Raw genomic sequence first — 14,595 nt, forward strand, 5'->3', positions numbered from 1 at the left:
CACAAGTGATACAGGTAGAAGCTGACCTTTGCACAAGTGGTAAGGTTAGAAACGGTCTCTTGCACCAGTGGTAAGGGTAGAAGATGTCTCTGGCACAAGTGGTCTGGGCAGAAACTGTCTCTTGTAGAAGTGGTAAGGATAGAAGCTGACCTTTGCACACGTGGTCTGGGTAGAAGATGTCTCTTGTACAAGTGGTAAGGGTAGAAGATGTCTCTTGCACAAGTGGTAAGAGTTGAAGCTGTTGTTTGTACCAGTGGTAAGGTAGACACTGTCTCTTACACAAGTGGTTTAGGTATAAGCTGGCTCTTGCACAAGTGGTATGGGTAGAAGCTGACCTTTGTACAAGTGGTCTGGGTAGAAGTGGTCTCTTGTGCAATTGGTAAGGGTAGAAACTGTCTCTTGTACAAGTGTTAAGGGTAGAAACTGTCTCTTGTACAAGTGGTCTGGGCAGAAACTGTCTCTTGTAGAAGTGGTAAGGATAGAAGCTGACCTTTGCACAAGTGGTCTGGGTAGAAGATGTCTCTTGCACAAGTGGTAAGGGTAGATGGTGTCTCTTGCACAAGTGGTAAGAGTAGAAGCTGTTGTTTGTACCAGTGGTAAGGGTAGAAACTGTCTCTTGTACAAGTGTTAAGGGTAGAAACTGTCTCTTACACAAGTGGTTTAGGTATAAGCTGGCTCTTGCACAAGTGGTACGGGTAGAAGCTGACCTTTGTACAAGTGGTCTGGGTAGAAGTGGTCTCTTGTACAATTGGTAAGGGCAGAAGCTGTCTCTTGTACAAGTGGTCTGGGTAGAAACTGTCTCATGTACAAATGGTCTGGGTAGAAACTATCTCTTGCACAAGTAGTCTGGGTAGAAGATGTCTCTTGCACAAGAGGTAAGGGTAGAAGCTGTCTCATGCACAAGTGTTAAGGGTAGAAGCTGGCCCCGGGTTTCCTTACAAGGTGGCTCAGTGCTTAGGGCAGCAGCTGTCTCAGAGGGATGAAGTATAGCGCTGAGAAGTGCCAACAGTTGGCATATAAAGCGCCTTACCAGTCATCACCGCTACCGTCACAAGAAGCACAGCGAGGGACAAGAGCAGCTTCATGGTGACCTCTGGTGACCTCTGATGACCTCTCAAGTCAATCTCTGCAAAAGAAAAGAACAGACCAAAGCTGTGCAAACCCCTTAACATGAGAGGACTGTGAGAGCCCCACAGGGCCCTGAGCCCACTGAGGGCACACTCACATCCCACAGTGACGGTCACTCAGAGTCCAGTGTCTACGAGCACATGTCAGGACCCCTCAGAGCCTCACACTGAGCGCACACTCACATCCCACAGTGACGGTCACTCAGAGTCTAGGAGCACACATCAGGACCCCTCAGAAACACACACTGAGCGCGCACTCACATCCCACAGTGAAGGTCACTCAGAGTCCAGTGTCTACGAGCACACATCAGTGCCCCTCACAGTCTCACACTGAGGGCACACTCACATCCCACAGTGACAGTCACTCAGAGTCCAGGGTCAAGGAGCAGACGTCAGGACCCCTCAGAAACTCACACTGAGCGCACACTCACATCCCACAGTGATGGTCACTCAGAGTCTAGGAGCACACATCAGGACCCCTCAGAAACACACACTGAGCGCGCACTCACATCCCACAGTGAAGGTCACTCAGAGTCCAGTGTCTACGAGCACACATCAGTGCCCCTCACAGTCTCACACTGAGTGCACACTCACATCCCACGGTGACAGTCACTCAGAGTCTAGGAGCAGAGGTAAGGACCCCACAGAGCCTCACACTGAGCGCACACTCACATTCCACAGTGACGGTCACTCAGAGTCCAGTGTCTAGGAGCACACGTCAGGGCCCCTCAGAGCCTCACACTGAGCGCACACTCACATCCCACAGTGACGGTCACTCAGAGTCCAGTGTCTAGGAGCTCATGTCAGGGCCCCTCAGAGCCTCACACTGAGCGCACACTCACATCCCACAGTGACGGTCACTCAGAGTCCAGAGTCAAGGAGCTCATGTCAGGGCCCCTCAGAGCCTCACACCGAGCGCACACTCACATCCCACAGTGATGGTCACTCAGAGTCCAGGGTCAAGGAGCAGACGTCAGGACCCCTCAGAAACTCACACTGAGCGCACACTCACATCCCACAGTGATGGTCACTCAGAGTCTAGGAGCACACATCAGGACCCCTCAGAAACTCACACTGAGCGCACACTCACATCCCACAGTGAAGGTCACTCAGAGTCCAGTGTCTACGAGCACACGTCAGTGCCCCTCACAGTCTCACACTGAGTGCACACTCACATCCCACGGTGACAGTCACTCAGAGTCTAGGAGCAGAGGTAAGGACCCCACAGAGCCTCACACTGAGCGCACACTCACATTCCACAGTGACGGTCACTCAGAGTCCAGTGTCTAGGAGCACACAACAGGGCCCCTCAGAGCCTCACACTGAGCGCACACTCACATCCCACAGTGAAGGTCACTCAGAGTCCAGTGTCTACGAGCACACGTCAGTGCCCCTCACAGTCTCACACTGAGTGCACACTCACATCCCACGGTGACAGTCACTCAGAGTCTAGGAGCAGAGGTAAGGACCCCACAGAGCCTCACACTGAGCGCACACTCACATTCCACAGTGACGGTCACTCAGAGTCCAGTGTCTAGGAGCAGACGTCAGGACCCCTCAGAGCCTCACACTGAGCGCACACTCACATCCCACAGTGACGGTCACTCAGAGTCCAGTGTCTAGGAGCTCATGTCAGGGCCCCTCAGAGCCTCACACTGAGCGCACACTCACATCCCACAGTGACGGTCACTCAGAGTCCAGTGTCTAGGAGCAGACGTCAGGGCCCCTCAGAGCCTCACACTGAGCGCACACTCAGATCCCACAGTGACGGTCACTCAGAGTCCAGAGTCTTAGAACAGATGTCAGGACCCCTCAGAGCCTCACAGTGAGGGCACACTCACATCCCACAGTGACGGTCACTCAGAGTCCAGAGTCTAGGAGCACACGTCAGGACCCCTCAGAGCCTCACACTGAGGGCACACTCACATCCCACAGTGACGGTCACTCAGAGTCCAGTGTCTAGGAGCAGACATCAGTGCCCCTCACAGTCTCTCACTGAGCGCACACTCACATCCCACAGTGACGGTCACTCAGAGTCCAGAGTCAAGGAGCTCATGTCAGGGAGCCTCACACCGAGCGCACACTCACATCCCACAGTGACGGTCACATTGGGCCCGATTCACAGAACTAATTTAAGACAAAATCCTAAACTTACTACCATTTTGGTATTCACCGAAGGCACTTACTCATTTCGGTATTCACAGAAGTTAGGAGTCCTAACTTTAGGACTCCTAAATGCCTTCAGTGAATACCGAAAGTCTTAACATTAGGATTTTCTCAACTTTACTACTACTAAACTGAGAAAAATCCTATGTTTAAGACTTTCGGTATTCACAGAAGGCATTTAGGAGTCCTAAAGTTAGGACTCCTAACTTCTGTGAATACCGAAATGGTAGTAAGTTTAGGATTTTGTCTTAAGCTAGTTCTCTGAATCGGGCCCTCAGAGTCCAGAGTCTAGGAGCACACGTCAGGACCCTTCAGAGCCTCACACTGAACACACACTCACATTCCACAGTGACGGTCACTCAGAGTCCAGTGTCTAGGAGCAGACGTCAGGACCCTTCAGAGCCTCACACTGAACACACACTCACATTCCACAGTGATGGTCACTCAGAGTCCAGTGTCTACGAGCACACGTCAGTGCCCCTCACAGTCTCACACTGAGGGCACACTCACATCCCACAGTGACGGTCACTCAGAGTCTAGTGTCTAGGAGCACACGTCAGGACCCTTCAGAGCCTCACACTGAACACACACTCACATTCCACAGTGATGGTCACTCAGAGTCCAGTGTCTACGAGCACACGTCAGTGCCCCTCACAGTCTCACACTGAGGGCACACTCACATCCCACAGTGACGGTCACTCAGAGTCTAGTGTCTAGGAGCACACCTCAGGACCCTTCAGAGCCTCACACTGAACACACACTCACATTCCACAGTGATGGTCACTCAGAGTCCAGTGTCTACGAGCACACGTCAGTGCCCCTCACAGTCTCACACTGAGGGCACACTCACATTCCACAGTGATGGTCACTCAGAGTCCAGTGTCTACGAGCACACGTCAGTGCCCCTCACAGTCTCACACTGAGGGCACACTCACATCCCACAGTGATGGTCACTCAGAGTCTAGGAGCACACGTCAGGACCCCTCAGAGCCTCACACTGAGCGCACACTCATATCCCACAGTGATGGTCACTCAGAGTCTAGGAGCACACGTCAGGACCCCTCAGAGCCTCACACTGAGCGCACACTCACATCCCACAGTGATGGTCACTCAGAGTCCAGTGTCTAAGAACAGATGTCAGGACCCCTCAGAGCCTCACAGTGAGCGCACACTCACAACCCACTGTGACGGTCACTCAGAGACCAGAGTCTAGGAGCTCATGTCAGGACCCCTCAGAACCTCACACTGAGCGCACACTCACATCCCACAGTGATGGTCACTCAGAGTCCAGAGTATAGGAGCTCATGTCAGGACCCCTCAGAGCCTCACACAGAGCGCACACTCACATCCCACAGTGACGGTCACTCAGAGTCCTGGGTCTAGGAGCACACGTCAGGACCCCTCAGAGCCTCACACAGAGCGCACACTCACATCCCACAGTGATGGTCACTCAGAGTCCAGAGTATAGGAGCTCATGTCAGGACCGCTCAGAACCTCACACTGAGGGCACACTCACATCCCACAGTGACGGTCACTCAGAGTCCAGAGTCAAGGAGCTCATGTCAGGGCCCCTCAGAGCCTCACACCGGGCGCACACTCACATCCCACAGTGACGGTCCCTCAGAGTCCAGAGTCAAGGAGCACACGTCAGTGCCCCTCACAGTCTCACACTGAGCGCACACTCACATCCCACAGTGATGGTCACTCAGAGTCCAGAGTATAGGAGCTCATGTCAGGGCCCCTCAGAACCTCACACTGAGCGCACACTCACATCCCACAGTGATGGTCACTCAGAGTCCAGAGTATAGGAGCTCATGTCAGGACCCCTCAGAACCTCACACTGAGGGCACACTCACATCCCACAGTGACGGTCACTCAGAGTCCAGAGTCAAGGAGCTCATGTCAGGGCCCCTCAGAGCCTCACACCGGGCGCACACTCACATCCCACAGTGACGGTCCCTCAGAGTCCAGAGTCAAGGAGCACACGTCAGTGCCCCTCACAGTCTCACACTGAGCACACACTCACATCCCACAGTGATGGTCACTCAGAGTCCAGGGTCAAGGAGCACACGTCAGGACCCCTCAGAGCCTCACACTGAGGGCACAATCACATCTCACAGTGACGGTCAGTCAGAGTCCAGTGTCTAAGAGCAGACGTCAGGACCCCTCAGAGCCTCACAGTGAGGGCACACTCACATTCCACAGTGATGGTCACTCAGAGTCCAGTGTCTACGAGCACACATCAGTGCCCCTCACAGTCTCACACTGAGGGCACACTCACATCCCACAGTGACGGTCACTCAGAGTCCAGAGTATAGGAGCTCATGTCAGGGCCCCTCAGAGCCTCACACTGAGCGCACACTCACATCCCACAGTGACGGTCACTCAGAGTCCAGAGTATAGGAGCTCACGTCAGGACCCCTCAGAGCCTCACACTGAGCGCACACTCACATCCCACAGTGACGGTCACTCAGAGTCCAGGGTCAAGGAATACACGTCAGGACCCCTCAGAGCCTCACACTGAGGGCACACTCACATCCCACAGGGACGGTCACTCAGAGTCCAGAGTCTAGGAGCACACGTCAGGACCCCTCAGAGCCTCACACTGAGCGCACACTCACATCCCACAGTGACGGTCACACAGAGTCCAGTGTCTACGGGCACACGTCAGTGCCCCTCACAGTCTCACACTGAGCGCACACTCACATCCCACAGTGACGGTCACTCAGAGTCCAGAGTCAAGGAGCTCAAGTCAAGACCCCTCAGAAGATGAAATGTCCCTTACCAGCCATAGCCACAGGATATACCTTGCCCCAGCTTTAGCCCCAGGAGATGTCCTGCCCCAGGCTCGGCCCCAGGAGATATCCTGCCCCAGCAATAGGAGATATCCTGCCCCAGTATCAGGACCAGGAGATATCCAGCCCCAGCCTAGGCTCCCGGAGATATCCTGCCCCAGCAATAGGAGATATCCTGCCCCACCCATAGCCCCAGGAGATACCCTGACCCAGCCCCAGGAGACATCCTGCCCTGGCCTCAGCCCCAGGAGACATCCTGCCCCAGCCTCAGCCCCAGGAGATATCTTGCCCCATCCTCGGCCGCAGGAGATATCATGCCCCAGCCTCAGCCCCATGAGATATCCTGCCCCAGCCTCGGCCCCAAGAGATATCCTGCCCCAGTCATATCTCCAGGAGATATCCTGCCCCAGCCTCAGGAGAAATCCTGCCCCAGCCTCAGCCTCAGCCCCAGGAGAAATCCTGTCCCAGCTTCAGCCCCAGGAGATATCCTGCCCCAGCCCTAGGAGATATCCTGCCCCAGCCCCAGAAGATATCCTGCCCCAGCCCCCGGAGATATCCTGACCCGGCCTCTGCCCCAGGAGTTATCCTGCCCCAGCCTCAGCCCCAGGAGATATCCTGCCCCAGCCATAGCCCTAGGAGATATCCTGCCCCAGCCCCAGGCGATACCATGCCCCAGCCTCGGCCCCAGGAGATATCCTGCCCAGCCCCGGCTCCAGGAGATATCCTGCCCAGCCGTAGCCCGAGGAGCTACCCTGCCCCAGCCATAGCCCTAGGAGATATCCTGCCCCAGCCGCAGGAGATATCCTGCCCCAGCCTCAGCCCCAGGAGAGATCCTGCCTCAACCTCAGGAGATACCCTGCCCCAGCCTCGGCTCCAGGAGATATCCTGCCCCAGCCTCAGCCCGCGGAGATATCCTGCCCCAGCCTCTGCCCCAGGAGATATCCTGCCCCAGGAGATACCCTGCCCAAGCCACAGCCCCAGGAGATATCCTGCCCTAGCCTCGGCCCCAGGAGATACCCTGCCCCAGCCCCAGAAGATACCCTGCCTAAGCCACAGCCCCAGGAGATATCCTGCCCCAGACTCGGCCCCAGGAGATATCCTGTCCCAGCCATGGCCCCAGAGATATCCTGCCTCAGCCGTGGCCACAGGAGATATCCTACCCCAGCCGCAGGAGATATCCTGCCCCAGCCTTGGCCCAGGAGATATCCTGCCCCAGCCTCAGGCGATATCCTGCCCCCACCGTAGCCCCAGGAGATACCCTGCCCCAGCCTCAGGAAATATCTTGCCCCAGCCTCGGCTCCAGGAGATATCCTGCCCCAGCCCCAGGAGATATCCTACCCCAGCCTCAGCCCCAGGACAAATCCTGCCCCAGCCCCAGGAGATATCCTGCCCCAGCCTCAGCCCCAGGAGATATCCTACCCCAGCCGTAGCCCCAGGAGATATTGTGTCCTAGCCTCAGCCCCAGGCGATACCCTGCCCCAGCAATAGTCCCAGGAGATATCCTGCCCCAGCCTCAGCCCCAGGAGATATCCTGCCCCAGCCTCAGCCGCGGGGATATCCTGCCCAGCCAAAGCCCCAGGAGATATCCTGCCACAGCCTCGGCCCCAGGAGATATACTGCCCCAATCTCGCCCCCAGGAGATATCCTGCCCCAGCCTCAGCCCCAGGAGATATCCTGCCCCAGCCCCAGGAGATACCCTGCCCAAGCCACAGCCCCAGGAGATACCCTGCCCCAGCCATAGACCCAGGAGATATCCTTCCCAGCCATACCCCCAGGAGATATCCTGCCCCAGCCTCGGCCCCAGGAGATATCCTGCCCCAGCCCCAGGAGATACCCTGCCCAAGCCACAGCCCCAGGAGATATCCTGCCCCAGCCTCGGCCCAGGAGATATCCTGCCCCAGCCCCAGAAGATATCCTGCCCCAGCCCAAGGAGATATACTGCCCCAGCCATAGCCCCAGGAGAGATCCTGCCCCAGCCCCAGGAGATACCCTGCCCCAGTCCCAGGAGTAATCCTGCCCCAGCCTCGGCTCCAGGAGATATCCTGCCCCAGCCCTAGGAGATATCGTGCCCCAGTCTCAAGAGATATCGTGCCCCAGCCTCAGCCCCAGGAGAGTTCCTGCCCCAGCCTCAGGAGATACTCTGCCCCAGCATCAGCCCCAGGAGATCTCCTACCCCAGCCGTAGCCCCAGGAGATATCCTGCCCTAGCCTCGGCCCCAGGCGATACCCTGCCCCAGCCATAGCCCCAGGAGATACCCTGCCCCAGTCTCAGCCCCAGGAGATATCCTGCCCCAGTCTCAGGAGATATCCTGCCCCAGCCTCAGCCCCAGGAGATATCCTGCCCCAGCCTCAGCCGCGGGGATAGATTGTCCAGCCAAAGCCCTAGGAGATATCCTGCCCCAGCCAGCCCCAGGGGATATCCTGGCCCAGCCTCGGCCCCAGGAGACATCCTGCCCCAGCCATAGCCCCAGGAGATATCCTGCCCCAGCCTCAGCCCCAGGAGATATCCTGCCCGAGCCATAGACCCAGGAGATATCCTGCCCCAGCCGTAGCCTCAGGAGATATCCTGCCCCAGCCCCAGGAGATATCCTGCCCCAGCCATAGACCCAGGAGATATCCTGCCCCAGCCGTAGCCCCAGGAGATATCCTGCCCAAGCCAAAGCCGCAGGAGATATCCTGCCCCAGCCTCGGCCCAGGAGATATCCTGCCCCAGCCCAAGGAGATATCCTGCCCCAGCCGTAGCCCCAGGAGAGATCCTGCCCCAGCCCAAGGAGATATCCTGCCCCAGCCGTAGCCCCAGGAGAGATCCTGCCCCAGCCCCAGGAGTTATCCTGCCCCAGCCTCGGCTCCAGGAGAGATCCTGCCCCAGTCTCAAGAGATATCGTGCCCCAGCCTCAGCCCCAGGAGAGATCCTGCCCCAGCCTCAGGAGATACCCTGCCCCAGCCTCAGCCCCAGGAGATATCCTGCCCTAGCCTCGGACCCAGGCTATACCCTGCCCCAGCCATAGCCCCAGGAGATACCCTGCCCCAGCCATAGCCCCAGGAGATATCCTGCCCCAGACTCAGCACCAGAAGATATCCTGCCCCAGCCTCAGCCGCGGGGATATCCTGCCCCAGCCTCGGCCCCAGGAGAGATCCTGCCCCAGCCATAGCCCCAGGAGATACCCTGCCCCAGCCATAGCCCCAGGAGATACCCTGCCCCAGCCATAGCCCCAGGAGATACCCTGCCCCAGCCATAGACCCAGGAGATACCCTGCCCCAGCCATAGACCCAGGAGATATCCTGCCCCAGCCATAGACCCAGGAGATATCCTGCCCCAGCCATAGACCCAGGAGATACCCTGCCCCAGCCATAGACCCAGGAGATATCCTGCCCCAGCTTTAGCCCCAGGAAATATCCTGCCCCAGCCTCGGCCCCAGGAGATAACCTACCCCAGCTCCAGGAGATATCCTGTCCCAGCCATAGCCCCAGGAGATATCCTGCCCCAGGAGCTATCTTGCCCCAGCCTCGGCTCCAGGAGATATCCTGCCCCAGCCCTAGGAGATATCCTGCCCCAGCCACAGGAGATATCCTGCCCCAGCCGCAGGAGATATCCTGCCCCAGCCTCAGCCCCAGGAGATACCCTGCCCCAGCCATAGACCCAGGAGATATCCTGTCCCAGCCGTAGCCCCAGGAGATATCCTGCCCCAGCTTTAGCCCCAGGAAATATCCTGCCCCAGCCTTATCCCAGGAGATATCCTGCCCCAGCCTCGGCCCCAGGAGATAACCTACCCCAGCTCCAGGAGTTATCCTGTCCCAGCCATAGCCCCAGGAGATATCCTGCCCCAGGAGCTATCTTGCCCCAGCCTCGGCTCCAGGAGAGATCCTGCCCCAGTCTCAAGAGATATCGTGCCCCAGCCTCAGCCCCAGGAGAGATCCTGCCCCAGCCTCAGGAGATACCCTGCCCCAGCCTCAGCCCCAGGAGATATCCTGCCCTAGCCTCGGACCCAGGCTATACCCTGCCCCAGCCATAGCCCCAGGAGATACCCTGCCCCAGCCATAGCCCCAGGAGATATCCTGCCCCAGACTCAGCACCAGAAGATATCCTGCCCCAGCCTCAGCCGCGGGGATATCCTGCCCCAGCCTCGGCCCCAGGAGAGATCTTGCCCCAGCCATAGCCCCAGGAGATACCCTGCCCCAGCCATAGCCCCAGGAGATACCCTGCCCCAGCAATAGCCCCAGGAGATACCCTGCCCCAGCCATAGACCCAGGAGATACCCTGCCCCAGCCATAGACCCAGGAGATATCCTGCCCCAGCCATAGACCCAGGAGATATCCTGCCCCAGCCATAGACCCAGGAGATACCCTGCCCCAGCCATAGACCCAGGAGATATCCTGCCCCAGCTTTAGCCCCAGGAAATATCCTGCCCCAGCCTCGGCCCCAGGAGATAACCTACCCCAGCTCCAGGAGATATCCTGTCCCAGCCATAGCCCCAGGAGATATCCTGCCCCAGGAGCTATCTTGCCCCAGCCTCGGCTCCAGGAGATATCCTGCCCCAGCCCTAGGAGATATCCTGCCCCAGCCACAGGAGATATCCTGCCCCAGCCGCAGGAGATATCCTGCCCCAGCCTCAGCCCCAGGAGATACCCTGCCCCAGCCATAGACCCAGGAGATATCCTGTCCCAGCCGTAGCCCCAGGAGATATCCTGCCCCAGCTTTAGCCCCAGGAAATATCCTGCCCCAGCCTTATCCCAGGAGATATCCTGCCCCAGCCTCGGCCCCAGGAGATAACCTACCCCAGCTCCAGGAGTTATCCTGTCCCAGCCATAGCCCCAGGAGATATCCTGCCCCAGGAGCTATCTTGCCCCAGCCTCGGCTCCAGGAGATATCCTGCCCCAGCCCTAGGAGATATCCTGCCCCAGCCACAGGAGATATCCTGCCCCAGCCGCAGGAGATATCCTGCCCCAGCCTCAGCCCCAGGAGAGATCCTGCTCCAGCCTCAGGAGATACCCTACCCCAGCCTCGGCTCCAGGAGAGATCCTGCCCCAGTCTCAGCCCCAGGAGATATTCTGCCCCAGCCCCAGGAGATATCCTGCCCCAGCCTCAGCCCCAGGGGATATCCTACCCCAGCTTCGGCCCCTGGAGATACCCTGCCCCAGCCATAGCCCCAGGAGATACCCTGCCCCAGCCTCAGTCGCAGGAGATATTCTGCCTCAGCCATAGCCCCAGGAGATTTCCTGCCCCAGCCATAGCCCCAGGTGATATCCTGCCCCAGGAGATATCCTGCCCAAGCCGTAGCCCCAGGAGATATCCTGCCCCAGCCATAGCCCCAAGAGATATCCTGCCCCAGTATCAGGACCAGGAGATATCCAGCCCCAGCCTAGGCTCCCGGAGATATCCTGCCCCAGCCCCAGGAGATATCCTGCCCCAGCCATAGCCCCAGGAGATATCCTGCCCCAGCCATAGCCACAGGAGATATCCTGCCCCAGTCTCGGCCCCAGGTGATATCCTGCCCCAGCCTCGGCCCCAGGAGATATCCTGCCCCAGTCTCAGCCCCAGGAGATATCCTCCCCCAGCCATAGCCCCAGGAGATATCCTGCCCAAGCCTCCGCCCCAGGAGATATCCTGCCCCAGCAATAGGAGATACCCGGCCCCAGCCTCGGTCGCAGGAGATATCCTGCCCCAGCCTCCGCCCCAGGAGATATCCTGCCCCAGCAATAGGAGATATCCTGCCCCAGCCTCTGCCGCAGGAGATATCCTGCCCCAGTCGTGGCCCCCAGAGATATCCTGCCTGATCCTCGGCCGCAGGAGATATCCTGCCCCAGCCATAGCCCCAGGAGACATTCTGCCCCAGCCTCAGCCCCAGGAAATATCTTACCCCATCCTCGGCCCCAGGAGATATCTTTCCCCAGCCTCAGCTCCAGGAGATATCCTGCCCCAGTCATAACCCCAGGAGATATCCTGACCCAGCCTCAGGAGAAATCCTGCCCCAGCCTCAGCCCCAGGAGAAATCCTGCCCCAGCTTCGAATGTCTGACAAAATATCGAAATCAAAAATATCGAAATACAAAAATATCGGAACAAAAATATCGAAGTCAAAAATATAGGAATCCTATCCCTAACAAGGTAAGTACAAAAATATCGAAAAAATAATATCGTAGTACAAAAATATCGATATTAAAAATATCGTTTTTTTAAATGTATTAATAATAATGTAAAAATAATTATAAAATACATATAATGTTACAAATATTAAATAAAAATATTAAAACATAATTAAAAAATTAAAACTAATACATATACATTTAAAATAAATTAAAAACTTAATAATTTAATGTAATTTTATATTTTTTAATTTCATTTAATTGATTTAATTTAAATTTATTTTATTTTTACCCTGTACGACTGTACCCCAAAACCCCAAAACTGACCCTGAACCCTAAAAATACCCCTTTACCCAAAAACCCAAAACTGACCCTGAACCCTAAAAATACCCCTTCACCCATGAACTGAAAACTGACCCTGAACCCTAAAAATACCCCTTTACCCAAAAACTGAAAACTGACCCTGAACCCTAAAAATACCCCTTTACCCATGAACTGAAAACTGACCCATAACCCTAAAAATACCCCTTTACCCAAAAACTGAAAACTGACCCTGAACCCTAAAAATACCCCTTTACCCAAAAACTGAAAACTGACCCTAAACCCTAAAAATACACCTTTACCCAAAAACTGAAAACTGACCCTGAACCCTAAAAATACCCCTTTACCCATGAACTGAAAACTGACCCAGAACCCTAAAAATACCCCTTTACCCAAAAACTGAAAACTGACCCTGAACCCTAAAAATACCCCTTTACCCAAAAACTGAAAACTGACCCTGAACCCTAAAAATACCCCTTTACCCATGAAGTGAAAACTGACCCTGAACCCTAAAAATACCCCTGTACCCATGAACTGAAAACTGACCCTGAACCCTAAAAATACCCCTGTACCCAAAATTAATTAATATTATTTATTTACCAATTAATTATTAATTAAAATATGTACAAACATATATCAATTAATTAATTATTATTAAATTACTTCCCACCCTATTCCCCTATAAACCCATAACCCGCTACAGAACATATTTATCTATTAATAAATTAATTACAAATAATTAAAAATTAATTCTCAATTAATTAATTAATAATTCCTACTAATTAATAATTAATTTAACATAATTAAATTACTTCCCACCCTATTCCCCTATAAACCCACAACCCGCTACAGTAGTAAAAGACAATATTTAATAAAATAACATTAAAAATAAATAATAAAACATAATAAATACAATATAATATACACTAAATTTATTTAAAAATTGATATTAGTAACATCAAAGTTATTAATTTCGATATTATTAACATCGATATTTACAACTTCGATATTACTGATATCATGCCAATATCGATATTTAGACTGTCGATATTACTTACCTTCGATATTTTTGTATATCGATATTTAAACTTCGATATTTTTGCATATCGATATTTAAAAATCGATATTTTGTCTGTGTACCCCAGCTTCAGCCCCAGGAGATATCCTGCCCCAGCTTCAGCCCCAGGAGATATCCTGCACCAGCCTCGGCCCCAGGAGATAACCTACCCCAGCTCCAGGAGATATCCTGTCCCAGCCATAGCCCCAGGAGATATCCTGCCCCAGGAGCTATCTTGCCCCAGCCTCGGCTCCAGGAGATATCCTGCCCCAGCCCTAGGAGATATCCTGCCCCAGCCACAGGAGATATCCTGCCCCAGCCGCAGGAGATATCCTGCCCCAGCCTCAGCCCCAGGAGATACCCTGCCCCAGCCATAGACCCAGGAGATATCCTGTCCCAGCCGTAGCCCCAGGAGATATCCTGCCCCAGCTTTAGCCCCAGGAAATATCCTGCCCCAGCCTTATCCCAGGAGATATCCTGCCCCAGCCTCGGCCCCAGGAGATAACCTACCCCAGCTCCAGGAGTTATCCTGTCCCAGCCATAGCCCCAGGAGATATCCTGCCCCAGGAGCTATCTTGCCCCAGCCTCGGCTCCAGGAGAGATCCTGCCCCAGTCTCAAGAGATATCGTGCCCCAGCCTCAGCCCCAGGAGAGATCCTGCCCCAGCCTCAGGAGATACCCTGCCCCAGCCTCAGCCCCAGGAGATATCCTGCCCTAGCCTCGGACCCAGGCTATACCCTGCCCCAGCCATAGCCCCAGGAGATACCCTGCCCCAGCCATAGCCCCAGGAGATATCCTGCCCCAGACTCAGCACCAGAAGATATCCTGCCCCAGCCTCAGCCGCGGGGATATCCTGCCCCAGCCTCGGCCCCAGGAGAGATCTTGCCCCAGCCATAGCCCCAGGAGATACCCTGCCCCAGCCATAGCCCCAGGAGATACCCTGCCCCAGCAATAGCCCCAGGAGATACCCTGCCCCAGCCATAGACCCAGGAGATACCCTGCCCCAGCCATAGACCCAGGAGATATCCTGCCCCAGCCATAGACCCAG

The 14,595-nt window shown here is 55.4% G+C and overlaps 1 protein-coding gene across 1 annotated transcript in view; it reads right to left on the bottom strand.

Annotated features, from left to right (window-relative positions):
* APOC1 (apolipoprotein C1) overlaps window positions 1-14,595 on the bottom strand; it is a 38,063-nt gene that overhangs the window by 15,387 nt on the left and 8,081 nt on the right. The window contains exon 2 of the mRNA XM_078651265.1: window positions 1,031-1,126. Coding sequence (XP_078507391.1) covers window positions 1,031-1,085 — 55 coding nt within the window. The 5' untranslated portion in view covers window positions 1,086-1,126. The remainder of the gene's footprint in view (window positions 1-1,030; window positions 1,127-14,595) is intronic.

The sequence above is a fragment of the Lissotriton helveticus genome, chromosome 7, assembly GCF_964261635.1.
Source record: "Lissotriton helveticus chromosome 7, aLisHel1.1, whole genome shotgun sequence".
In the NCBI taxonomy this organism is placed as follows: domain Eukaryota; kingdom Metazoa; phylum Chordata; class Amphibia; order Caudata; family Salamandridae; genus Lissotriton; species Lissotriton helveticus.